The sequence below is a fragment of the Jaculus jaculus genome, chromosome 2 (genome assembly GCF_020740685.1).
Source record: "Jaculus jaculus isolate mJacJac1 chromosome 2, mJacJac1.mat.Y.cur, whole genome shotgun sequence".
NCBI classification, from domain to species: domain Eukaryota; kingdom Metazoa; phylum Chordata; class Mammalia; order Rodentia; family Dipodidae; genus Jaculus; species Jaculus jaculus.
The window spans coordinates 205,434,464-205,461,335 of NC_059103.1; the positions used below are offsets into that span (position 1 = coordinate 205,434,464).

Genomic DNA, 26,872 nt, shown 5'->3' on the forward strand with positions numbered 1-26,872 from the left:
GTGTCACCTTGGCAAAGGTGGTGCCCATATTTTCCCACTTAACTGAACTGTGCTTGTTCCGCGCATGGCTGGCAGCTTGGAGCATTTCTGTGATGCTTGTTTGGGCCTCGATAGCTAATTAATTTGCAAGGCCCTCTGGAAATCTGGTGTTTCTGACACAGATGGTACATCTCTGAATGTCCGCGAGGGTGACCTCCCAATGAGTGGCCATCCTCTACCAGTGCAGACCAGCCTAGCCAACCCCACACTTATCTTGAGGTCCCTGGAAGGGCAATGCCTATCTTTGCTTCTTGTGCAGATTCCTTGCATCCTTGACCTTGAGTGATGACCCCACTGCAGGGAAGAAAGCTCAGGTCCCCACTGTGGCTCAGGGATGAATGCTGGGTGCACTGCTGAGGTGGGGAGTGAAGGATGGGCCTGCAGAATGTCCAGGATGCTCGAGGAGCCTGGGGAGAGGCCGATATGTTAACCACACAGGCCTCCTCTCCAGGGCCTCTGGCCCTCTGCAGTCCTTGACCACTCTGGGCCCAAATGACTCACGGCCAGCACATGCTCTGGCCCTTGCCTCTTTGTCTGTGCCACCATACGGCAAGTGTCCTGACTCTCTGCCTGTCCCCAAGACTCCACAGTCACAGCAGTACTCCACTCTGTGCGTCTCCTGCCCTGGCTCATCCTACGATGGTTTGTTAATCCCTTCCAGAGAACGCGCATCCCCAGCCGCAGTCCCCTGTGCAACTATCTCTTATGTCTTAGTGGCCACCGTGTCTCCTTACAGCAGCTCTGTAAGCGAGGTCTCTGTCTCACGGCTCCAGAGGAGGTCAGCTGGTAAGGAAGGCAGGGCTTGGGCATTTGGATGTCACAGCTGAGTACCAGTGTCTGAAGGTGCTGGGCTCTCTCTAGTTCACTGATGGGATGGTGGCAGCCGGAACATAGCCAGTGGCCAACTAGGTTCTAGACAAATGCCAGAAGCGAAAATCAGCTTGTTCACTCCTAGTTCTTACTGTACACATCCGGGTGAGTGTGCTAGCACAGACCTTGCCTGCCCATTCTGCCCCACTTACGCCACTGTGGCCGTCTTTCCCAACACTCAGTGTGTGCCTTCCCAGCATGCTCTGTACAGAGCTGGCTTTCCACAAGCCATCTGAGGACAGCTGTCTAGTACAGAGAACCTACTAAATTTAGATGCTGCCCTCATGTTTGTAATTCTTCTTTGCAAGCAACACCCAGTGAGGTTTCCAAATGACTGTCCCGGGTATCTGAATTGACCTCGCAGGGTGGGGGCCCCCGGGTCACAGGCCCTAGACTCTGCTCTGGTTCTGTGGGGATTAACTGGGAACTGTATGCAAGTCACTTTGGGGCTCTGTACACTCTTGGGAGGTGTGAAGAGTGAAGAGACACTTGCAGAAAGTCATCCTCCCTGGCACTGTCACCTGGCATTTCCTGGACAAAAGCAGGCAAGTCAGACAACCGTGAACCAGTACTCCAGAGGCCTCTCCCTCTCCTACCATCATGCCATAGGTCTCCCCACTCAGCACTTGCAACCTGTCAACAGGGAGCTCATGCATATTGCATATATATATGGGGCAATATGTTATGAAAAGACCATGTATATTTTAACTTCAAACCCATGAGCACACCCTCCTCTAGTGTCCTGTGAGTATGCCTCACCTTCCCTCTTTCTCTAGCTCTGTCTTTCCACACTTTGATGAGGACTTTTTCTTTTAATTAACCATCTCAAAATTGTAGCCATTGTGATCATCACCTCCCCCCCCCCCCACAAACATGACACCATGTGCTTTCCTTGGGAAGCAGAGCCTTCTCCCACATGACCTCCACTCACAACGATCTGTATGCAGGTTAGGCCTGTGTGCCTCAGCCCTGTCCTGAACTTTTCAGTTCTTTTCCTTTAACTCACGTTCCCATCAAGGACCATCCCATCTACCAGGATGCCACACCCTTTCACCTTTTTCATACTAGACCTTCTGCAGCACCATAGCCAGAAGAGGTGGTTCTAGTCTAGAGGCCAGGAAGCTGCCAGGCAGGCCTTCTGTGCACAGGCCTTGTTGTCTCTTGTCTCAGGTCTCTCACAACTAAATTGGCCTATGGCAGAACAAAGGGCCACAGGTCCTGCTCTGGGTCCCTTCTACAGTGATACAAGAAACCTGTAATAATCAGAAGACAGAAAAGAGAGGCCTCAGCAAGCAAAGCCATAGCTATATGTTGGACTCAGTGAGCTCCGGGGCTACACACGAGCAGATTCACAGCCACATCTGCCATTTAATTAGATAGAGAGGGAGAGAGAAAGAGAGAGAGAGAGACCAAGTTCTGCAAGTTCTGGCCATTCAGAATCAAGCTGGCTACATTCCCTGGGGCTTTATAATGAAATTCATAACATCCCTGTCATTGCTGTCTGTATTGCTGTCTGTCATTGCTGTCCTTGTGGGGAGAAGGCTGCTCGGTGTGGGTTTTTCAGAACAGGAACCCGCCCTCCAGTGAGCCCCGCGACTATCTTCCTTGTTTCACCAGAGGAAGTGTGTGGCCATTTAGCAACTGCAGCTCTGACAACATGAGCTGGGCTGAGCAGCAGCTGATGGAGAGCCGGTGACCCTCCGCCTGCTGGCCCCCTACAGCTGCCTCCCGAGGGAGGCCATGCCTCCTTGTGTCTAAAGGTACATTGGGCGCTGAGGCTGGGTCTGCGACAGAGTGGGGAGGGACTTGAGGAGCCACTGAGGCTCGTCTGGCAAACTTGGCTTCTGGGAGTCAGATATGGGCTTCTGAGAGGACACAGGAATCCCGTGGGTAGCCTCTGCAGCCTGCACCAGCTTGGAGGGGATGCATGGCTACTCCAGAGAAAGGAGGACTGGAGTGGGAAGGTGGACAAGACACTTTTCCAGCAGGGGATGATTCTCACCCAATGTGCGATGTGACAGCTGTGTGACTACAAGTCAGTTAACACACTGTAGGCCTCCATGTTCTCATCTATAAAATGGGCATATTGGTGTCTAATTCCCACAGCCATTGGACAGACTGATGAAACTAGCATAAACAGTGCCCGAGGCAGGTTCAGACAAATGGTAGGTGCTCAGTGAGGGCTATCTGCTGGGCATTGTGATGCCAACAGGTGTCCAGGGCCCAGGATGAGAGATGGTGATGGTACTATGTGGAGGCTGGTAGTTTGGATTTCCTTGGGGAAGATGGCACAGATAATGACAATTATCTAAGTAGGAAGGAGGCAGACGGCAAAGCTAAAAAGGTCAACCTGCACTATCACTGCCTATCAATTCTGAAATCATCAAATGTTATAAACAGAAGAAATTCAGGAATTTCTGCTCCATATTTCACAAGGAATGTGGCATATCGAGAGAGCCTGGTATCAGAGTGTGACGTGGCTGTGGCCTCAGTGACTTAGGGCTGCACTCTATACAGATGTCTGCCGTCTTGTGTGACAGCGCAGGGCAGAATGAAGCTGCTTCCTTGCAGCCCTTAGAACAGTCCTGGGGATTTGTCATTGTTATGTGCTTTGAGGAGAAAATATGGCTCAGAGAAGTTAAGTGACCAGCTGGTCAGAAGATGAGACAGCAAGCGTGACAGAACCACAGTGGGAGCACCGAGCCAAGGACAGCGGTGTGTGCTGGCGGCAGTCTTCACGTTAGAGACGTCATCCACACTCAGGTTGTCATGCGGAGGGTTGTGACACAATGCCAAATCGCACCTCTATTTAACTTGACTGTGGCCCTTTGAAAAGTGGGAAGGTGGGACAGTGTTTGGCGAATTTTGTTGCAATCCACGTTCTCCAGTTAAAGGATTCAGCGAAGCACACTGAATGTGTACTGATGATAATATGTAGGACAGACACACCGAAATCCACCTGGCCTCTCGTGTCTCAAACACCCCTAGAGTGGGAACACTGTGGGAGGCCAGGGGTGTTCAGCTACACCCGGGTCAGGATGCCCGGTGGACCACCAAGGGGCTGTGCGGCCCGGGCAAGTCACTCTGCCTCTCTGCATGCCAATTATCCCTCGCTCCGTATGCGGCTTATTTCTTGCCAAAAGTAGCCCCATCTTCCGTGTGTGTTTGTAAGAAGTGCAAAGGACCTGTACCATGCAGGAGATGCTAAGTACCAAGCCATGGCTATTGATAACATTCCTAAGCCAGACAAGGCCCGCCTGACCCCACTGGCATCCCTAGCAGAACACTGCTAAATGCCAATTTAAAAGGATGGGTCAAGACATGACCTTCTTTCACCCTTTTCTGAATACCTCTTCCTGTCCATCCCTCTGTCTGATAGAAATAAAGCCACGTCACTGTGCTGGCATTGGAGCAAACTGAAGCTGTGCTCCTCACAGAGGAGACCTCTCCACTGTGCTCCGCGGGAGCTGCTGACGTTCTCCCTCGGTCCTAGCACGCAATGTGTCCTTCTTAGTTCCGCGGGTTTCTCACTGCAGGCAACTTCCGTCCGTCCACCTTCTGCATGAAAAGAGGCTTTTACATTTTCACTTCCCATTCAGCGAGAACTATTTCCCTTCCCTCTGTGATAGGCTAGAACTGAAAATCCTCCTTAAGGGTTTCCAGCAAGCCTGACCAAACCATTTGATTCTTATTAGCCACTTCAGGAACATACTAATCCCTCCTGTTCTGCATGTCTGCCTGGCCATCTGTCCATCCATATATCCATTCACCCACTACTCCTTCTATATATCCATCCGCCCACTCACCCACCCACGTACCTATCCTTCTATTCCATCTATCCACCCACCAACACACCCACTTATTTATCCATTCACCACTCATCCTTTCATCCATTCATATATCCTCCCACTTACACATGTGTCCATCTGTCCACCCACCCATCCATCCATCTACCTATCCTTCTATCCATCCACCCACACATCTCTACCTATTTATCTATTCACCCATTCATTCTACCAATTCATGCATCCTCCCACCCACACATCTGTCCATCCATCGCGTCTGTCCGTCTGTCCACCCATCTCTCCATCTCCTCAGTAAGTCTGTAGTGGAGCCACACCATGTGACTGACTTCCTTCTTCTCTCAAGCTCCCTAAGTGCTCTGAAAAGGAATTAAGTACTTCGAGTCCCAACCACTTCCTCCCATCCAGTGCACTCAGGGAGGGGCGGTTCTGACTACCGGAACTCCAGTTCCCACCAGACATGGGCCTCCGAGGCAGCGTTTTCACTTCTGCTGTCAAGTAGCTTCACAGTCTCACTTCCCTTGGCACAGGCAGTCTGGCAGGCTGGAAGGCTGGGTTTGTATGTGTCCTGGTGATGAGGGTGATGCTAAGAGACTTGGTAAGCCTCTGAGTGACAATTTGTCTCCAGCTTGTCTTCAAGGACAGCCTGATCCCCTGAGATGGGTCCCCTGCTCTTAAAACAGATTTCCTCCAGCTAAACCAGGCCATGCCTAATTAACTGTGCACCTATCATGACATCATAAGCAAGCCACCTGAACTTATCCTCAGAAAGTGACCCTGGTGTGGGGGCCGTCAGCACGTCACGAGCGTTATGATATGGGCCATGGAGGAGACAGAGCCCGTGGAGAAAGGGAGGGCAGAACAGCCGATGAGTCTGCCTGAGCCCTCACATGAGCCCCCGTGGGAGGTGAGCTGCTCCTCAGTTTAGACTGCAGATTTTCTTCAATCTCCTCCTGCCCTGGGCTTTCTAAGTCATAGGAACAATCATCTGACAGTTTAAACCTTTGAGTTTGATTCCCAAGAATTCTGAGTTTTGCACCGATGGTGGTGCAGCTCCTGAACAAGTTATGCACAGGAGCCTATAGCGGCTGGGAAAGAGACACCCTATCTTGCCACGAAAAGGAGAGGCATGGCTTCAGACCATACTCCACCATTTCCCAATGGCCAAGGCATGGGAAGTGGTGGCCTGTTATGGAAGTGGAGGCCTGGATTCAGATCTTGCTTCCACTGCTGATGAGCCCAGTGGCCCAGGGGCAAGCTGGGTAACTTCTCTGTGCAATCTTTCTCCAGCAATTCTAAAGGCCTGAGTGGAACAGCAGGTACTATGTGGAGCTGTGGGGGTCAAGGGAGGTGACGTACTGAGCACAAAGGCCTAGAGCTCTGTGCTCATGTCCCCTGTTTCTATGGACCAACCTCTGCCCTCACTGAAAACAGGCCTGGCCTGGGAGGGACACAGGGTGTCCTCCATCTGGTCCACCTACTCTTTATGGAGAAGCAGACAGCCACCTGGGGAAGAAAAGTGGCGTGTCCACCAGGCATGCTGGGTAAAGATATAATTTGTGAAAAGTAAAATCTAGGGAAAACTAAGGGGAAATTTGGTTAACATCCTCATGGTGACATCAGAGTCATGCTTCACATGATTTCAACAGAGTTGACAATATTCAGAGGCCGGTATCTGAAAGCTGACCCCATCCCCCAATGAGCTGTGAAACCCTAAACAAGCAACTTAATCTCTCTAGACTCGGTTTCCTAATCTGTAAATGAGTGGCTCTTTAGGCAGCAAATGAGCCAGGGTACTCTGAATACAATGGAAGCCTTCCCCCCACATGTGGCTGCACAATGAGCTTTGTGCCTCTTTTCTCTTGAGAACCACTGGGGATACCTGGTGGCAGACAGGGCTCCTCACTGACCAACAAACTGACTGTCAGGAGAAAGCTTCCATGAAGAGTCCGTCACCGGTGGGCATGTAAACCAGAGCAGCCACAGTAGACGTCACCGTGGAGCTCATCAGAAAACCCAAAGTAGAATTACCGCAGGCCCCAGCTACACCACCCTGGAAACATGTCTGAAGGAATCTAAGTTAACGTACCACACAGGCACACCTGTGTATCCCTGATTCTTGTTGCACTATTCACAACAGCAAAGGAACCGGCCCAGAGGTACACCCCTCGAAGAATGTATAAAGAATATATATATATATAAAACATGGAGTTGAAACTGGGCATCATCTTGTTAACAAAATGAGCCAGATTCAGAAAAACAAAAATGCTGCATGTTTTCTCCCATATGTAGAAATAGATATATGTAGATATATGTGTGTATACATTTATACATATTATACATGTATATATATATATATGTATACATTTGTATATGTATACTTGAATGCATGTATCTACGTGCACTTAGTGAAAGAAGAGGGAGACTGGTTCAGAAAAGGAAGGAAGGGAACACGTGAAACAGAGGAAAAGGGACAGCAGAAGAAAATGAGGGTGAATGTAATCACGATACCTCAATGAAAATGCCACTATGGAACCCATCACTTTGTACAGTAAATACACCGTAACTATTTTTTTTTTCTTTTTGCTTTAAAAGAGTCTCTTAGCTCCAGCTGCTTGGAACCAGTTGGACTTGCTGGGAGTTCCTGTGGGTTCAACCATTACTGCCTGCCCATCTAGACATGTCCTGTGGGAAGCCAGAGTCAGGTCATAGAGAGGGTGGACTTACAGCAAACTCTGAGAACTGGAGACTCGCCCTAACACTGACTGTCAAACATCTAAACACTGACCAGTGTACCACTAGCCTGCACTGTCCCACACACCTCTTTTTTAAATACATTAAAAAATTAATTAATTAATTTAGAGAGAAAGATAGACAATAGGCACACCAGGGCCTCTAGTCTCTGCAAACTCCATACACGTGTGCCACCTTGCACATCTAGTTTACATGGGTCCTGGGAAATTGAACCTTGAACCTGGGTCCTTTGGCTTTGCAGGCAAGCAGCTTGACCACTAAGCCATCTCTCCGGGCCCCAGCACACCTTTTCTTTGGTCTGACCTGCTGCTTTCATTTCCTTGCAAAATCCTCTGTGCTTGAGCGGGGAGACAGGTGTCATCCCAAAAGAACTAGAATACAGCCCAGGGTAGTGCCTGGGGCACCCCTTGCCTGCCTGCAACAGTGGCCCTGGGCTCTCTTTGGAGAATCATTGCCTGAGTCCCACTAGCTCTGAGAACCTGGCTGTGCCAGAGGCCTCTGCTTTCTGGGTGACTCACAGAGTAGGGACAGTCATCTGTTCATACTGCACGGGGCATAGAATGGATTTCCATCTTGTTAATGGGCTTGTGAGTAATGCTGGTGACTCATGCATATGAGTAAAAAGGATGAGCAGCATGACGTCATGAAGTCATGGTCCTGCCAGTCCAGGGCCCAGATTTCTTGATGCCCGTCAAATGTTTCTGCAGAAGTCGCTCTAGGCTGCCTCCTACTATGATGGGATTGTCATTTCCCAAGGCTCCATGAGGGGATGAGAAGCCACTCACCAGTCATCATGTGCCCTTGTTAGTGATAGTTACTATAATAGTCATGGTGACAATTGTTTTCCCAGTACTGTCACTGGTGTTAAAAACTCTCAATTTATATAGTACTGGGGACAAACCCATTGATAACATAGTTTTACTAGAAACTACACACACACACACACACACACACACACACACACACACACACACACACACATATATATATATATATATATATATATATATATAAAATTTATGAGAGAGACTGAATGGGTGTTCCAGGCCTCTTGCCTCTGAGAATGAGCTCCAGATGTGTGTGCCACTTTGCATCTCTGGAGTTACATGGGTACTGGGAATCAAACCTGGGCCAGCAGGCTTTGCAAGCAAGCAAGTGCCTTTAACCACTGAGGAATCTCTCCAGCCCAGAAACTGTGCTCAGAGGCACAGGCTCCTTGCCCTCTCACCAGGGTTCGGCAACCTAAGCTGGGAAAGTGGGTAGAGCAGGAAAAACACGGAAAGAGGTGGTGCTTTCTTTCAATGGTGTCTTAAGGCTGTGTCTGCGATGGCCATCTGGCCTCTTTTCACAGTATCTTAATGGCTGTGAAATGTCTCGACTCTAATCTGGTCTTTGGGCAAAGCTCAGCTCCCTGATAGCCTGCATGCCTGTGATATCCCTTTCCAGACATCAAAGGGTCTAAGAGGCCAGAACTCAGACACATTGATACATGGGTCAGGCCTGGCTGGCTTCTAGGTCAACAAATGAGCAATGGGTGTCTCAGTGGACAGTGTCATGTGTGTCTTTATGCAGGCAGCTTGTCCTCTCTTGGCTTTTCCTGGATAAAAGAAGAGAGCTGAGTTGACATTTTTCAAATAGTGCTTTTTGATGTCCTAAGACTGAGGTGTCCTGGCCTGGGGCATTACAAGATCTTGATAAATATTAGCTTTCTTTTACCCTGTAAAAAATAAGAAAGGAAAGAAGGAAGAAAGAGAAGAGAGAGCAAGACTAGCTACAAAGGACATTCTCGAGGTGACTGAGACATTCAGATGTAAGCTGCATATTATAATGTTGCATTATTGCCATGATTGGCATTTAAGAAAATGACCCTGGCCTTAGGTGGCAGTAGATGCCCAGTGACTACAACGCAATGAGGTCATGATGTCTGAGGTCCAGGGAGTAGGTAAGAGGCAAGTGTGTGTGTGTGTGTGTGTGCCCACACGTGCGTGTGTTCATGTGTGTACTTGTGAGGATCTATGTGTACGGAGAACAATTGGTAATTGACTGATAAATGTAAGTAAACGGTCTAGAGTATTCAAGTATTTTCTTCATTTTTTTCTGTAGGTTTGACATTTTTTAAAAAAATTTTTTTATTTTTATTTATTTGAAAGTGACGGACAGAGAGAAAGAAAGAGGCAGATAGAGAGAGAGAGAGAGAATGGGCGCGCCAGGGCCTCTGGCCACTACAAACGAACTCCAGACACGTGTGCCCCCTTGTGCATCTGGCTAATGTGGGTCCTGGAGAATCGAGCCTCAAACCAGGATCCTTAGGCTTCACAGGCAAGTGCTTAACCGCTAAGCCATGTCTCCAGCCTAAAGTTTGACTTTTTAAAATTTATTTGACAGAGGGAGAGAGAGAGAGAGAATGGGCATGCCAGGGCATCCAGCCACTGCAGACGTACTCTAGACACTTGTGCCCCCTTGTGTACCTGGCTAACGTGGGTCCTAGGAAATTGAACCTGGGTCCTTAGGCTTTGCAGGCAAGCACCTTAACTACTAAACCATCCCTCCAGCCTGGCTCGATATTTTTGAAAACACAAACTTGTGGGGTAAAATGAACATTTTAAGAGTGATGATAATAAACCAATAATGCTAAAGGTAAAAGGAAATTCATGGAGCCCTGAGATGCTGAATCATCAGCCCTCCCTCCCCCCAGCCAGGCCAGCAACTTGCACTGGTTCTGTTTCCATGCTCGGCTTCTGAGGAAACTTCTCTAAAACACAGCTGAAGCCATCTTGGACTAGAGGCTAGATGCCCTGTTGTCCTGCCCAGCTGGCCTTTCACACCCAGGTTAGCGAGTCATGCATGGGAAGCTGGAGCAGGGAGCCCCTCAGCGAAGTGCCCTCCCTGCTCCCCATAGGTCTCCTCTGCTCAGCGCCCCAGAAGCTTGGGGTGGTGCCCCAGCCCTCCTTCACTGGGGGAGGTGGAAGTCAGAAGGCAGCAGGCCAGACCTGCCACTGCACCTGCCGTGCGGGGGGGGGGGGGGCAGAGACAATGAGGTCATGTGTCGGCAGCCTTGGCAGCCCCCACATCCACTGCTCAGGGAGAGACATCTGTTAATTGAGGACAGGATGTGGTGGGGTGCCCCTCGGATATCCTGTCTTCAGAGGAGCCTTGTGCTAAGCCCCTGTGACAGCTCTCATTTTCCCTGAAGTGAAGTGTTAGGTCTTAAGCTGTCCCCAACAAGTCCCAAGCCAAATGTGGGATGGTCACGGGTGGGGAGAGGAGACAGAGCAGCCAGGAGCCATATGTGGTCCCCACTTGCCCTGGGTGCAGCTCAGTGAGTTAACTGGTGACTCTGGTCCCCTAAGGGTTCAGCAGTGATGAACTAACACCCATCTATATTTTGTCAAACACATCCCTGCCTTAGGTATGAATAGTAACTTAGTCCTTTAAATAAACTTCGGGACATGCATTTATGTCCCAAATTGACAGATATGAAAGTGGGGGCTCAGAGATGTGCAGGAAGGAGCTGATGCCCCACAGCCACTCAGGATGGAGCCGAGACCTGAGCTGACACTGGTCACAAAGGTGGATGGTGTAGAAAGGCGCACAGAAGACACTCGTACCCTGTCACTCACCGTTGAGAAAGAGCCTTTGAAACACTTGGGGACATTTCACTAATGACTTTTCTAGATCCAGTACATGCATATACAGATAATGTTTTCATGAAATTGAGCTGGTTTGTGGCATGTGCTATATATGTCTATTCCACTGGCAGCACACCCCATCTTCCACACTGGAAACACCCTATACAGCCCACCCCAACACACCCTGCCAACCCCAGCAGACTGTGGTATCATGGGCGTTTCTCTTCCCCCTTCTGTCCTCCCTAGAAGCTCCCAGACTTGGGCCTCCAGTCACTACCATGCATTGTCCAAGATGTCCCTCAGCCTGCTATCCCTGTATAAGTCATTGCCAATGTTTCTAGCTGGTGAAGTTTGGTTAGGTGTCTTAAGAATCCCTTTCCTGTTTCCTTCTGAGATCAGGATGAAGGCAGCAGGCAGGAAGGCCCTGGGTTGAGAAGAGTCTGGGCTTTGGAGTCAGGCAGAGCTCCTCTGAGCTCCGGTTATGCCCCAGTTAGTCCTGAAGGCTCAGAGCAGGAGGCCAGCTCCTCACAGGTATCGCAGTGCTCAGCCTGGCACAACAGGGAGAAAAGTTGACCTTTAGGTAAAGTAGCAGTTTCCCATGTCCCTGCTGTGGTTAGAGGTAGAATGCCTGCTGGCTTCTCCCATGTGGCCTCCAGCTCCCATGCCTTAAAAGGGGGTTACAGGAATGGGCTCCCAACAGTCACTGTGGAAGAAGTGTCTTATGAAAAAGGGAGGCTTGGCCTCCTAGATTTTCACAATGTCCAAATGTGACCCCCAGGATGGAGCCTTGCCATCCCCTAAATACAGTCCTGAGGTGTAAGACAAAGGCGTGTGACATAGGAGCAGATGACTGGGAGGCGGTGATCCCCTGCTTGGATCAGACACACAGCAGGATCCAGAGCAGAAGCCCAGCAAAGCAGGCTGCTCAGGCACAGCCACACTCCTGAGAGAAGCTCCCTCCTTATAGGCCTGCTGGGTAATACCAGGGGAATAGTTTCCAGCACCAGGACCTGGGGCAGATAAGATAGTCCCTGACTGCCCTACTAAGGGTCAAATAGGAGTATGTGCCCTCAGGGACACTGGCAGGAAGGTGGGCAGATGACCCGGCTTCCCTCCATCCTAAAGAATATAGAGATGGCATTTACGGTTTCTCTAGTGGGACTTAATAGAAATTATGATGGTTCTTTGCTCTTATTAATAATTTTCAGAGAGCCATGGCATCTTGATTGCTAGAATGAAGTAGGGTTAAAAGGCTTGCTCTGGAGAATAACCCTTCCACTGACCTCATTTTCCAGAAGAGAAAACTGAAGCTCTTCAGAGAAAACAGCATTGTCCCCAGGTTGGAGGGAAAGTAAGATGACCTGAACCCTGAGGAGTCACAACACAAAGACAGGGAGAAGAGACCAGGGATGTGTAGAGCCAGTGTTAATTAACTCATTTCTCTTCTGCCATTTTCTTACGTTCCTGGAGGCAATTATGTCTCTCCCACCTCCAGCTGCAGAAAACCATCACAGATTAAATCAAATTGTTCAGCCATTTCCTTGGGGAGACCCCGGCTGTCACTCTTCCCACATAAAAGCTTTTGTGTGGTGAGTTAACTCCTTCCTGGAGGCTCTGCCAGGCAGTGAGCAGAACTAGGGGTCACTAAGATGATGGGGCTCCTGGTGGCTCAGAGGCCTCCACAGCCCCTGTCTCGTGGAGAGAGGACAGAAGAAGCCATATCAGAACAGAGGAGTGTGGAGAGCGGAATGATCAGGCCACGTGCCAGCGAGATCTCTTCAGTGTATGGCCTAAGGTTTGTTCTTGCAGAAGCCTCGCATTTCCCATCTGAAAAATGCAAAGTTCAGGCCTTTCTTCCTTCCCCTTTCCTCCCCTTTCCTCCCCCTCCCTCCCTCCCTCCCTCCCTCCCTCCCTCCCTTCCTTCCTTCCTTCCTTCCTTCCTTCCTTCCTTTATCTCTCCCTCCCTTCTTTCCTTCCCCTTACCCCTGCCTCCTTTTCTTTCTTCCTTCCATCCCTTCTTTCTTTCTTTCTTTCTTTCTTTCTTTCTTTCTTTCTTTCTTTCTTTCTTTCTTTCTTTCTTTCTTTCCTTCCTTCCTCCTTCCCTCCTTTCCTTGTTCCTTCCCTCCTTTCCTTATTCCCTCCCTCCCTTCCTTTCTTCTTCCCTCCTCCCTCCTTTCCTTCCTTCTTCCCTCCCTCATTTCCTTCCTTCCTTCCTCCTTCCTTCCTCCCTCTCTTCCTCCCTCCCTCCCTCCTTTTCTTCCTTCCTTCCTCCTCCTCCTCCCTCCCTCTCTCCCTTCCCTCCCTCTCTATTATCAGGAACACCTGTCCCTCAAAGGCCCATAACCACCTGGGTTAAAACAGGAGAATGACTGGGAAAGTTCAATGGACAGCAAGCACAGCCTTTTCTGACAAGCTCTCTGGTGTAATTGTAAAGGAAGGATTGGGGCATGGTAGCCAGAGCCTGATGTTGAAATGGTTTGGGGGGAGAGCCCCCTGGGGTTGGCAGGTGGACAGAACTAGAGAGAGGGGACAGGTGTCTCATGGAAATGTGGGAAGGAGGCTGAAGCGCAGACACCAGGCATCCAGTGATACTCGATGCCAACGGTGAGGTTGGGAGGCCAGGCAGGAGGACACTGCCCATGGAGTTGAGGGACTGTGGTGTGGGGATGCCCGACACAGCAGGCAGTGGCAAGGCTAGCACTTAACTGTTTCAGAGATGTTTCTACTTATTGAGGCTTTTCCCCAGAAGCCCAAGAACCTCAGTGGTGACCCGAGGGATGCTGAAGACAGGGCAGCTAGCTGGTCCCGGGTAGCCACAGCAGAGACAGAACAGAGGCTGTGGGTACAGCCTCTGAGGAGGGCCTTCGCCAATCACAGGCTGTGCTGGGCTAGGTCCTGGACGTTTCTTTTTTTAGTTTTTTTTTTTTTTCTATGTGTGTTTCCCTATGAGCGCCCTAGGTGGGGTCTTGGAGGTGACACCCAGCATATCTGGTTGGAGATCACTGCCCCCTCCTCTCGAGAGTGTATGGCTCAGGAACAGATGCTGCACCAGGCTGTGCTGCAGTTTCAACACACTGTCGAGGTTGCCTGTGCCATGCCGGGTTAGGGTCTAGGGACCAGGCAAACGGAGCTGGGGAAGGCTGTCATGTTAGAACCTGTGCTGTCTGCAGGAAGGACCAGCTAGGGTCAAGGGCACTGCGTGCTGCTTGTGAGGGGGAAGGGGAAGGACAAGACAGGACAGTCCTGGCATTCACCAGGGCCTCTCCCTGTCACAAAGACCAAGGCAGATGACCCAGGCGGAGCACACACTGAGCTAGTGGTGCACCCCGACTGCAAGCTGCTCGCCACTTGTCACTGCCTTGGGAAGACTTCAGCCAACTGCTTTCGGTTAGAGGAAAGATATGCTCTGTAAATTCTGAGAACATAGGAATTAAGAAAAAAAATACTCTGCTTAGTTCACCTTGCTTCTCAATAGTTGAAGGACTCCTCCCACACCAGAGTCCTCCTCTAAAGTTAGGAAATGATGAGACCCTCCACCTCCTCTCCAAGGCCTCGCTCTGAAAACACAGCTCTCTGTAGAACCTTCTCATAAGCCCCCAATTTACTACCACTTGACTTGATTTTTTAACTTAATGATGGCTCTGAAGCCATATGCATTGCATAGAAGCTGTGCTTTGAATTTTGAATTCGGATCTTATCTCAGGCTCATAATATTTGTCTTAACCTTCTCTAATTTAAAAAATATATAATTTATTTATTTACTGATTTTTGATAGAGAGATAGATAGATAGAGTGAGGGAGAGAATGGGCATGCCAGACCCACTAGCCACTGCAAATGAACTCCAGATGCATGTACCATCTTGTGCATCCAGCTTACATGGGTACTGGAATAAAACCTGGGTCCTTAGACTTCACAGGCAAATGCCTTAATTGCTAAGCCATCTCTACAGCCCCTAAACTTCTCTCTTAATAGTGGGCAGCAGCAAGGATCCACCAGTCCCTGTCAGTCACCTGGTCACCCTACACCCTACAGGGTACTAGCTCTTTAAGCTAGGGGGGTCAAGTTTGGGTATATAAATGCAGTTTTGACCTGTGGCATTCTCTTAACAGGACATGGCCCATCAGCTGCACACATGAGGCAGTCCAAGGCTATGTAGGAGTGGACCTGCTTGTTTTTGGACCTTCCAAACTCATGAGGTTTAGACTCAAGCTCAGGACTCATAAGGGATGGAATATAGGTTCTGAATGGCCTGGACACTGCCTGAGGGAGCCTACCTTGACTCTTTGCTCTGATTCCCTAGGCAGAAATAAAAATCTATCTATAATTGTGCCCATCTTTTCTGCACTGCCACAACCCTGGGAGGACACAGCATCCTTAAGAATCTCTCTGGGGCTGGAGAGATGGCTTAGCAGTTAAGGTGTTTGCCTGCAAAGCCAAAGGATCCCGGTTAGATTCTCCAGGACCCATGTAAGCCAGATGCACAGGGGGGCGCATGCATCTGGAGTTCGTTTGCAGTGGTTAGAGGCCCTGGTGCACCCATTCTCTCTCTCTCTCTCTCTTTGCCTCTTTCTTTTTTGGCAATAAATATTTTAATATTTGTTTCATTTTTATGATGACAAATAATTTTCAAGCTTATTTCCTTTTTTGTTTGTTTGCTATTTAAATACAAAGCTAAATCACAAAATAGGTACAACCAAGACATTTAATCTCACAGTTCGATGCTCCTGTCTCCTGTCGGATCCTCCTCCAATTCTGTGGCCAGGCTAGCAGGGGTGGGGGCGGGGGGTTTCAGGGAAGACTTTCTTAGGTAGCACCCTCATGAGGCCAGGGGTCAAGGGCAAGGGTAGGTTCTCATGCCTGGATCCATTCACATGTTACCTGGCTCCCAAGCCCCATCCTTGGACTGAAGGTGAAGAGTGAGAATCAGGTCCTCCCCAGGGAGGGAGAAGGAAGCCGCCGCTCTGCTGTCCCATGTGAGCCTTCTCCCGGTTTCCTGCCCCTGAGCCCTGCTGGCTGCCACACACACCTGGTGTCTAGGCTGGCAGGCTCCTAAGGACACCAGGGAATGTGACAAACAGGTCTTGGCAGCAGAAGAGGGAGTGAAAGGGGAGGGGATCAGTTTTAGTAATTTCTGGTCCCACTACAAAACTTTTCTTTTGATTAGAATAGAATACCATCATAAATCTCCTCTAAAAAAAAAAAAAAACCAAAAAGATAAAAATGAAAAGAATACCAAAATAAAAGAAAAGCACAGCCACTCACTTCAAGACCTATATACATGTAAGTTGTTTTCTATGGATTTTTTTCCATTTTTCTTTAATTTTTTGTTTTTTTATTTTTACTTTTTATTTTTTAAAATAAATTCAGTTTCACATTTCTATAAAGAAAGAACGCAGTTTCAGGGAAAAGTGCTTTTCCCGGCATACCTCTAGTCTGATGCCCACCCTGATGCTTCGAGGTGCCTGGGAAAGCAGCGAGCTGCGGAAGAGAAGGCCTGCGCTTGGCTGGCGCCTCCAGGCCCCAGGCAGGTAAGCTTTCAAGAAAGCAGAGGGGAAGACTAACTCACTGCTTTTTAAAAAATAGTCATTCACTTTGATGCGCGTCCGTTGAGACGATGAGAACAAGAGCTTGGAGACATCCCGTCCAGGCCGTGCGTGGGGGGCAGCGGTGCCCTCACACCTGCCCGTCATGGGGCATTAGGGTGCGGGGTAAGCTCTGGCTTTCAACGCGGGGCAAAGCCTCGCCCGGCTTCCTAGTTCAAGGTTGACTCTTTCCTCTAAAATCTGTGCCGAGTCTTTGACTGCATGCACGGGAAGCATGAACGTGCAACTTGTATGCAAAAAGGTACAAAAACAACTAGAATATAAAGATTTTGGTAATATAAGGCCATCTGTTCAAGTCCACCTTGGAAACCTGTAACAGATATTTAAATACTACAGTGAAAAGGCATCTTATTATACTTTTAAAAATATCTGAATTCGCTAACATTAAGTATGTAAAAAAAATCATTTCCCTTTGAGAGCACTTTGTCCTTTGAAGAAGGAGGGGGTGGAGGGGAGGGCACCACCGTGGCTAATGCTTCAGCCGCGGGTCGGCTTCAGTGGAGGCCTTGCTGCGGTCGCCACGGTCCTCTCCCGCTGCGATGTCACGCCAGGCGATGAGGAAGACGTGAGGCACGCCATCGACGTCATGCAGTTTAGTTTGGCAGTTCCCGCATTTGCTGTGGTTGATCAGTCTCCCTAGGCGATTTGTCTCTCGAGTGGCATCCACACAGTATGTTTTGCTCAGATACTGAAAATAGTACATGTAGCAGCCCGTGGAGGGGTCTTGTGCATACAGAGCCTCCCGCTTCTGGGCATCAGTGATCTCGATGAGGTGCCCGCGGTATTCCCCCACAAAACCGCCCCTGCAGAACTGCTTAGTGGCAATCACACCCCTGCCTTTGCCATCAATGATGTCAATCTTCATGCCTTCTTCCTTCCCACTCTCGATCAGCTCGTCTATTCTTTTCTGTTCTTCAGACTGCAGCTCAGCTTGGCTCTTCTTGGAACTCCTTCGGACCGGGTAGAAATCTGTGAATTTGTGATTCTGCTGCGTTTTTCCTGGAGTTTTTTTTTTTTTTTTTTTTTTCCGGGGGCCCTGCTTGCCCTTGAGGGGCTTTTTCAGAGCTTGCGTGGTGACAATTGCATTGGTAGAATCAAATGATGGGGGTGGAGTTTTTGAAGGTTCTGCTGCTTCAGATTTTTGGTTTGGAAAAGGTGCCAGGGGACCTCTCCTGGCATCTTTGATCTTCTGTTCCTCAGACTTCATGGTGTTTCTTATGGCGTTCCCAGCATTTCTTTTCTCTTCTCGTTTCCTGTAGATCCCAGCTAATGGTTTCCCTTGGCATTTGACTTGGTGCTGTACAACTGAGTTCTCTTCGTAAAGGGGAGTACGCATGCCAGAGCACTTGTTAGGGCTCATATAGGAACAGGTCTTTGATTGCCCAGCAAACACATTCTTCTGCAGCCCAGCCAGGCCCATGGCAGTGCGCCCCGCGCCCTCGTGGCCTGGCCACCAGCGCTGCCACTGCTGCTGCCGCTGCTGTTGCTGCTGCTGCCGCTGCCACCAGCGCCACCGCGGCACCCCGGGGAAGGGCCGGCGGCGCCCAATGGCTCCCCCTTCCCCCTTTGCCTGCGAGCGGGGGGCCAGCTCCCATGCGCCACGGCCGCCCTGGGCCGCCCAGAGCTGGGGACGCGGGGAGGGAGGGAGGGAGGCACAGGCGGCTCGTCCTCTGCCGCCGCCACCCACCATCCGGCTCCCTGCCTGGGAATGTTTGCCTCTTTCTCTCCCTCAAATAAGTACAATTTTTTTTTAGAAAAAGAATATCGTCTGTTGCCATCTGGGTCTCTTTTCAAAATACTTACATGAGGTCCCCAGATGTGAATACGTGTTATGAAGGTCAATAAGAAGCAGGCAAGAAGTGACCACAGCTAGCATGTACCTTATGCCAGGTGGCAGTGTAAATGCTTGCCTTGCTTCATCTTACTTAGTTTTCTGGCTGCAACTCAAAGCTGCCCCATTTTCCTCCAAAATGGGCAGGGAAAAGCTAACAGCTTGCCCCAGGTCATCCAGTCCATAAATACCCCTCCAGCATCGTGACTCTGGAGACAGGAGAAGCTATCATGAGATAAAATGACTGCACATCAGCGGTTCAAATCCCTGTTGACACTAGCCCTGCCTGTGACTTGGGACAAGCCACTTATCTCTCAGCATCTCAGTGTCCTTTCCTGCAAGCTAGGCATCAGAATGAAGGGCATGAAACACCTAAGTGCTTGTGCCCCCCATTCTCAGTGTGTGGGAGCTGGTGACTAGGATGTGTGAGCACAGCTCCTCTGGGGGCCACCTGAAACACTGCTCAACTTCTCCAACACCCCTGCTCTGCTCGGCTGCGATGCAGAGGAGTGGAAACTTTTGTCACCAACAACATTTGCTCGCAACTTCCCTCTGTGGTTTTTCTGTCAGTCCCCTGATAAAAGAACTCGAGCTGAGCGCCCTGTAACTAACACTCACAAATCGTATCTTCATATACAAACGGCCGCCTTTCAAGAAGCTGGCTGCCTGAGAAATGATGCACCATGCGCCCTAAACTGGGTCACTCTCCACTCGGAGAGCTCCGGATGTGCTCCACTTCACGTGTGCGTCTCTGGTACTACAGGCTTCGAGAACTGACAGCCCCAGGAGAGACAGAAATGGGGAACAGCATGAAATCCACCCCTGCGCCCCCCGAGAGGTCACTGTCCAGTGCAGAAGGTAAGTCTGACGTCTTCAGTATGATGCTGGCTCTGTCCAGCAGAAGTCCACAGGGGAGGACCTGCCAATGGAGGTCATGGATGATTGTTCAAAGTGTGCAATGGATACTATAATGGGTGGCTCCTTCTGTTTGCCCCTTTCTTCATGGCTCAAGTATTTCATGGGGAAAAGTTTGAAAGAGTGGGTGCTTGGCAATGCTATATTGTTGGCATTTTGAGATATAGCTCCAAGGTTAGATGGCTTGATCCTTACCTTTTATAGTTGGAGAAACTGAGGCCCACAAAGAGAATGCAGTCTATGTCATTAGCTGCTCATAGAGTCATAGTCACAGCCCAAGACCATCAGATTCTGAAAGTATAGCTTTTAAGCACCATGTCGGGCCAGGTCATGGTACATTCTACCACTCACACACAGTCAGCTCTGCTGGACCCCAACCAGGACTACTTTATGAGGCTGTGTCCATGGCATCCTCTTTAAAGATGAGGGGATCCTGGGCTCCAGTATAGGCTGGCAAGGGACCAGACACTATAGGGATAGCCTGGGGCTGCATGTTAATCAGGGATGAGCAAGTTCAGCTATGTGGAGAGAAGCCAGGTTAAATCAGATTTCCAGAGCTACCAAGAGTCCAGCAGGAACTGGCCAGAGGATGGGAGGGGTCACTGATGAGCAGAAGGCAAAGGCTGAATCCCTGTGCTGTGAAGCCCGCAGTCTGGTCATGTTTGATAGCCTTGTCTTTGCTTCTGAAGATCTGAAGAACACAGGTAATATGCATGTGCCTGCTAGAGTTAGAAGGATTCATCAGACGTGCCATGTGCCCAATAGGGAGAATCCTGGGGTATCGCGGGACACGTCTGCCTCCTAACTTGCATCATTTTAGCCTTCGGGACCTCATGTCCATCTCTTACCACACTTGGATCCCAAGCACCCCTCAGCATTGCACAGGGCAGTGTTGACAGAACTTAGATGGTGGCCCTGACTCATAGAAAAGGGTTTCTATCCTGCTGCTGGTTAATTCTCCTTCCATGGTGCTTTGGCCCCCTAACACAGAAGCCTTTCAGTTCCACCACAACAGAGCCAGTAAGATGCTCATGTTGTGCAACCCAGTGACCCCTCAAATGCCATCTGTGAGCATGGAGAGAACCTTACAACCCAGGTACATCACTAGACATTCTGTTTGCAAGCCCAGTAACTTTCTTCCCCCAATAGGAAAACAAAAGGAATGTTCCCAGGTCCTGATGAGATAAAGTGTATCACAAAACTGGCCCCACAATGCCTGGAGGCCAGGGTGGCTTGGGGCTCAGGCAGCACCTGCCTCCCGACCAATCTTGAACTGCCAGCTCCTGGCCTGGGGCAGAGGAGTTGGCATGCTTGAGCAGGCCTCATGAAAACACCAGCCTCCAAAGACTTGCCCACTGCTTTTACTTTTTTTTTAATGCAAATTACCATGAAGTAAGTTTTTGTTTTTCCACTGTGTGGGTGAGAGGTCACCTCTAAGAAGAAGGTAGAGGGGTCTTCCCCTCCATACCTATATTTAGGAGAATTCCCCAGATGAATTATAGGGTGATTCAGGCACCCACATCAAACAATGGCAGGCTGCTTTCTCCCCCCACCCTGAAAAGTGTCCCTTACCTTCAATGGAAACCCTATTTCCTCTTTTTGTGCACTTATTTGAGTAAGCAAGGACAAGTGTGTGTGGGGGGTGGATATTTGAATGGTTCCTCTGTGGAGGTGCAAAGGGTGAGGCTGTTCATGGAAGGAGCCCCCCCCCCACACACACACACAGGACGCAGAGTCCTTTCCTCACCTCCTTCTAGCAGACAGTGCCCAGACTGCTGTTGCTTTGGGCCAGCTTGTAGACAGAGCTGCTGCTAACATCAACAGGAGCTGCAAAGACCTCTGGGGCACTAAAGCCCTGCCCTACCTGGAGAGTAGCTGAGACCTGGGAACTCCAGGCACACAAGTTCTCGGCCTTTGGGAGCTTGGTCTGCTCCTGAGCCAGAACTGAAAACACATGGGAATAGGGGCCTCGGCCATATGTCTGCTTCTAAACCAAACTTTAAGCTTTCCAGAACATTCCTCATCAATGTTTCCCAGAAACTAATGTCACAAAGTCCACAGAGCCAGCTGGACTTGGTGGGGGTAGTATAGGTTACAGAGGCCCAAGACCCCATTAGAGCCCCTGGCCATGTGCTTTGGAAACTGTGTGACCTTAGGGAAGTCACTCAGCCTTTCCCAGTGATGACCACCACAGCACAGAGCAGTGAGCCGGCAGTGAGGGTGGGATGTCTTGGAGCTCTATCTGGGGTCAAGGGGCCTCACTAGTCACACTGCTCAAGTGTGAACACATTAGAACTAGCTACCCCATCCCATACAGGGAACACTCGCTCCCAGTCTATGCCTGCTTCAGACACCTTCTCTTGCGTGCAGGACCCCTTCCACGCTTCCCACGTAGCATTTGGTGAATGCTGTCTTCTAATCTACGCTCACTTCAGACACCTGCACTCAGTCTCAGGCAGCACAGTTGATAAGTTTATAAGTTGATAACACCAGGGACCTCCCAGGGGATCCAGGGAATGCACACTTCCTCCTGACGAGGACAAACTCGGTTACTCTGCTCTGATCCTTTCCCCATGACCTGCCTTCTGATCACCATAACCTGCAGTGAGGTCTCAGATCCGAGGTAGTGAGACAAATGCACTGAGACCCCTTGCCTCATGCTGGGGTGGAAATGACAACCCTTCTCCCCATGGTATATGTACACAGCTACCATTCATGAACAAAGGGACCGGGAGATCCAAGGGAGGAAGGAAACAGAAATTTCAAGACATAGCTTGGGCTTCTCAGCATCTCAGTGTGTGGCACTCAGAGCCCTGGGACCTGGTTAACATGCAGAACAGCCCCATTTCTGACCTGCTAATCAGAACTCATGATGGGAGGCAGCCGGTGGACTGCAGCAAGCTGAATTTCTTACCAGGCCCTAAATCTAGCAGACCACAGACCCACTTCTAGTCTTGCCTCTGCCATAACACGTAGTGAGAGACAACAGCTCACTGTGGTCTATAGAGTGATGGTGCTTAATGTGAGCCAGACAGTTCCCAGTGCTTTATGCACAGGAAATTATCCATCACATATACTAATACACCTCACATGTGAAATACACACTACATGAGAGCTCATTCAAAGGAACTCTTAATTCTCCCAAAGCCCACCACATCATCCTTACTATCCTTTCCAATTGGTCGTTGAGGCTGAGACCCAGGAAGGCTGAGTTTCCCACATCCCTCCAGCTCAGCAGGGGGCAGGGGATACAAATCCACATGATCTGAATCTAACACCCACCATCCTTCTTTTCATCACTATATCCTATGACAGGATCCACAAAGAGGACTGAATCTTAGGAGGCCTGTGCACTCTGATAGCAGATGGTCCTCTGAAATGAGGAGAGTTTCTCTGGCCACTAGATTCAATGACACAGACACTCTAGGACCCTTGTGAGGGATCCTAAAGAAGAGGCACTGTCAGGTCCTAGATGAGGTCCTCATTTCCTGTGCGGCTCTCATTCACCCACTCCTGCAATAGGGCATGGTTTTACAGTGAATGGGATCAATTTTTAGATCATATCATGTTTAGTGAATATCATGAGCATATAAGCAGCTTTTCTGTTGCAGTCAGGTTTGCTCTGCTGGTAGAAATCACCCAACCAAGAGAAGCATGTGGGAAAAAGAGGCTTATTTTGGCTTACAGGCTAGAGGGGAAGCTTCATGATGACAGGGGAAAATGGTGGCATGATCAGAAAGTAGACATCAGCCCCTGGCCAACACAAGCTAGACAATAGCAACAGGAGAGTGTGCCACACACTGACATGGGGAAACTGAATATAAAACCTAAAAGCCTGCCCAAAATACACTCCCACCAGGAGGTGTTAGTTTCCAAATCCCCATCAGCTAGGAACCTAGCATTCAGAACACTTAAGTTTATGGGGGCACCTGAGTCAAACCACCGCACCTTCAGAATCATCATTTCACAGAGTTTATATCAGTGTTACAGTTTCACAGTGAGTATAGGTTAAGAGAAATGTCATTAGGTCAAGAATAGTGGAGATGGCCTTCCACAGTGACAAAGGAGAGCCAATGACCAGAGCCCAGCTCCTGCTCTGTCAAGCGGTGACATGTGGCTGGGCATTTTGGGCCCAGGCTCGAGACCTCACTGGATCATTTTCCTGCTGTCTGCGGGAAGCCACAGCTGCACACGGGGCTGCGGAGTAAGTGAGCACGTGTGGGAAGGGCACAGCATGCAGCCCAGTGCTGCTCACTCCAGAAACCTCACACTGCTGCTGCTGCTGTCCCTGCCCACGATGGTGCAGACAAGGAAAGACAAAGAATAGAAGCCCTCGAGGTCCACAAAGCCTTGTGTCCAAGCCAGACATTGTGAGCCTCCACCTGCTCTGGGCCAGCTCTACCCAAGGCCCTGCAGCAGCTAGAGAATGGAAGCCTTAGGCTCTGTCCAGCTCTCATCTAGCCATCGGTACATGGAAGGCCCAAGACTTGGGGCAAGAAAGAGTGTGTAGACTACTGAGTCTCATGTCATGGCCCATAAGCCAGCCCTTTAGAAGCAAGTAAGAGGATCCATAGGACACCCCCAGCAGAGATGAAAAGATGGTCAGTCCTCTGGGCCAGCCTGTAGCTCCATCTGAAAAGCTGTGTGTGTGTGTCACTTCCTGACAAAGTTACTGAAAGTCAGGCTGACAGTGACCCTGCAGGAGCCCCTGAGTTTGGGCATGACTCAGAGAATGTGAAAACAGAAGCTGAAGTCACTGGGCCATTCAGTTCCACAGCCACCAGCTACATGGGCTGCCTGCACCAACTCGGAAGGCTCCCTGGCAGCTGTCTTTGCCTTAACCTGATGAGGTCCAGTGTAGGCTGGGAAGATCCTACAGATGAAGATGAAGGGCAGGGAGAGCTATGTGGCTCAGCAACATGACCATGGGCCTGAGGGTTTCATGCTGCCCCTGGAAGTGTTATAGACTGCAGCCTTGCTTTCCTTATTGTTTGAGCAGGAGCAGGTGGTCTGCAGGGCGGGGCAGAGCACTGGAAGGAAAGGATGGCTAGCTAGCTCCACAACACAGTTGCCAATGGGGCTGTGAAAATGAGTCGGCAATGCAAAAGAAATCATCAGGTAACTCCAAAGAGTATGACCAAAAGGGACATCCTTGGTTGAAAGGGCCTGTCTTTTGTTGACTATGTAATATCTGTCACCAGAAGTCCTGCCCAGGACTCCTTTCTGTTCTGGATGCCTTTCCTGTCTGATACATTCGACTAATCTGTTCACCTCTACTTGCCCCTGAGTGGTCAGCAAATATTCTGTACTTTCAATTTCATCTGTTCACACCAAATGGGGTTTTGTTTAGACAGCAATCAGGTGATAAGATTTATTCACATCTACACTACAGTATAAGTTTTAAGATGGCTGGAACTGGTCTGGTTTGGGGAGAGGTGTGCTTGTCCTGTGTGGGAGTGACTGACTGCGAGTCAGAGGCTAGTCCCCACTTATCACGATGACATCGTGGAGCATCTGTCACCCCTCACAAGATAGATTTTGATGTCTTCCATTTTATTTATTTGCAAACAGAGAAATACAGACAGAGACACACAGAGAGAGGGAAAGACAGAGAGAGAGAGTCTGGGCTTGGCAGGGCTTCTAGCCACTGCATACAAACTCCAGACACATGAGCTGCTCTGTGCATCTGGCTTACATGGGTACTTGAACTCAGGTCATTAGACTTTGCATACAAGTGCCTTAACAATTTGGCTATCTGTCCAGGCCAGATACCTCATTTTTACACACAAGTGAAGCTCTGTTTAGTTTAAATCAATTTTTCCTCCAATTACCAGGCTCTGAAGGGGTGTTGTTGTGCAGGTAAACCAGCCTAGTTGACTTCACTTTGCACCAGGGTCCTCTGAAAATTCTCTCTAGGTTTCCTTGGTGCCTAGGACTTCTTTCTCCTCTGAATCTTCACCCTTATCTTGTCTGTGGTGACTACCCTCCTCCCTCCATGCCCCTTTCTCCTTCCAGCTCATTCAGTTATCTGGCTGGATTCAAAGACTGAGCTCTCAATTAAGCCAGGGGTTCTGGGAGCATAGAGCAATGCCTTTGAACCTGAAGAACAAACTGAACACTCTATCTCATGTTTACTTCCCAGAGCTCAGGGCAGAGAGAGGGGACCTGGCCACCCAAGCTTGCTCATAGCAACCAGGTTGCCACTCCTCAGAGGCACAAGACTGCAGTGTAACTTCTAGTGATGTGTCCTCTGGTGTTGTAACTGGTGATGCGGAGGGGGACGGAGTCACATGTGACATCCCTACAAAGAACCCTCAGGCAAAAGGCCAAATGCACCGTTGCCTCAGGGGTGCTAAATGCTGTAGTTAGGGAAACATTTCTGTAATGGAAACCCCACAGGAAGCTTCATGGTGCCGTGAGAATGAACCGGTGAGGCCTCGGTCCACTTCCTGCGCCCGCCAGAGTGCTTGTTTACACTTGTTTCTGAACACTGCAGAAGATGGCCTCGCGATGTCTTACAGTGTTAATCTTGACGCAAACTTTTAACCACAAACAGCATGGTAGACTTGGTCTCTAGCTCCAGGTTCTATTCTTGTCGCAGGTTACACATTCTGTGCATCATTCCAACTCCTATTTTGCACAGGGGGTGGGGGTTCTGTAGCAGTCAGTCTCCCTGCTGCCTCTACCAGCCAGTCCCCCCCTCCTGGAACACTTGGAATGTTCAGCACAAACGCACAAAGGATGCCATAGCAGAAGGTCCCCTCCCTCCTGCCTTCCACACACAGGTCAGGAACATCCTTTAAGGGCAGGTCCAGAAAATCCACGTGCTCTGCCCTCCTGGAAGCTCTAAGCCAGGTCAAAAGAGGACAGTTCCCTGATCGTAATACAGACATGATGGTGAAACCTGGGGACATTGTTTCCAAGGAGAATCCTAGGGGATGAAGAGTAGTATAGACCAGCAGGAAGCCAATCCTTCTCTGAGGGCTTCAGGTGCTGAGGAAGTGAGAGGACAGCCAGTAAGGGGCAGAGGAAACAGCTCACCCAGAGCTCCAGAGGCCTGGGGAGGCAGATCTCAGATGGCTCTGTCACCCTCAGTTGAGGAAGCTGGGTCCAACAATGGTAGTTTCATACTCAGGCCATCAGACCAAGGAGAGTACATTTCTATCCCAAAAGCATTTTCCCTGTTACTGTATAGATCAGCAAGCCCGGGCCCAAGAGGGGAAGGGTGGCACACCCTCGGCTACCCCACCTCTACCTAACCCATCTGGCCACTGGGCAAATCTCAGGAGAGCTAAGCCAAACTCTGCCCAGCCTCTCCTTAGTCCAGCCCCTCCCTTGACCTATCCTCACTCTGTTTTTGTTTTGTCACTTTCTTGATCTTAAAGAAGGCCTCCAAGTTTGCATAAGCTTCATGCCCACTCCTTTGG

The 26,872-nt window shown here is 49.7% G+C and overlaps 3 protein-coding genes across 5 annotated transcripts in view; 1 reads left to right on the top strand and 2 right to left on the bottom strand.

Annotated features, from left to right (window-relative positions):
• The window catches only part of Tg (thyroglobulin), a 226,295-nt gene that overhangs the window by 43,579 nt on the left and 155,844 nt on the right, over window positions 1-26,872 (bottom strand). The gene's annotated exons all lie outside the window — the stretch shown is intronic.
• The window catches only part of Sla (Src like adaptor), a 59,214-nt gene that overhangs the window by 19,459 nt on the left and 12,883 nt on the right, over window positions 1-26,872 (top strand). The window contains exons 3-4 of one of the 3 annotated variants that reach the window (XM_045143009.1): window positions 2,527-2,669; window positions 19,294-19,388. In XM_045143009.1, coding sequence (XP_044998944.1) covers window positions 19,328-19,388 — 61 coding nt within the window. In that variant the 5' untranslated portion in view covers window positions 2,527-2,669; window positions 19,294-19,327. Of the gene's footprint in view, window positions 1-2,526; window positions 2,670-19,188; window positions 19,389-26,872 lie in introns of all 3 variants that reach the window. The other 2 variants (XM_004656175.2, XM_045143008.1) reach the window with 2 other exon arrangements.
• Window positions 17,169-18,134, bottom strand: LOC105943878 (N-lysine methyltransferase KMT5A-like). Its single transcript, XM_045143010.1, has one exon. The coding sequence runs from the start codon at window positions 18,117-18,119 to the stop codon at window positions 17,169-17,171; it is 951 nt and encodes a 316-aa protein (XP_044998945.1). The 5' UTR covers window positions 18,120-18,134.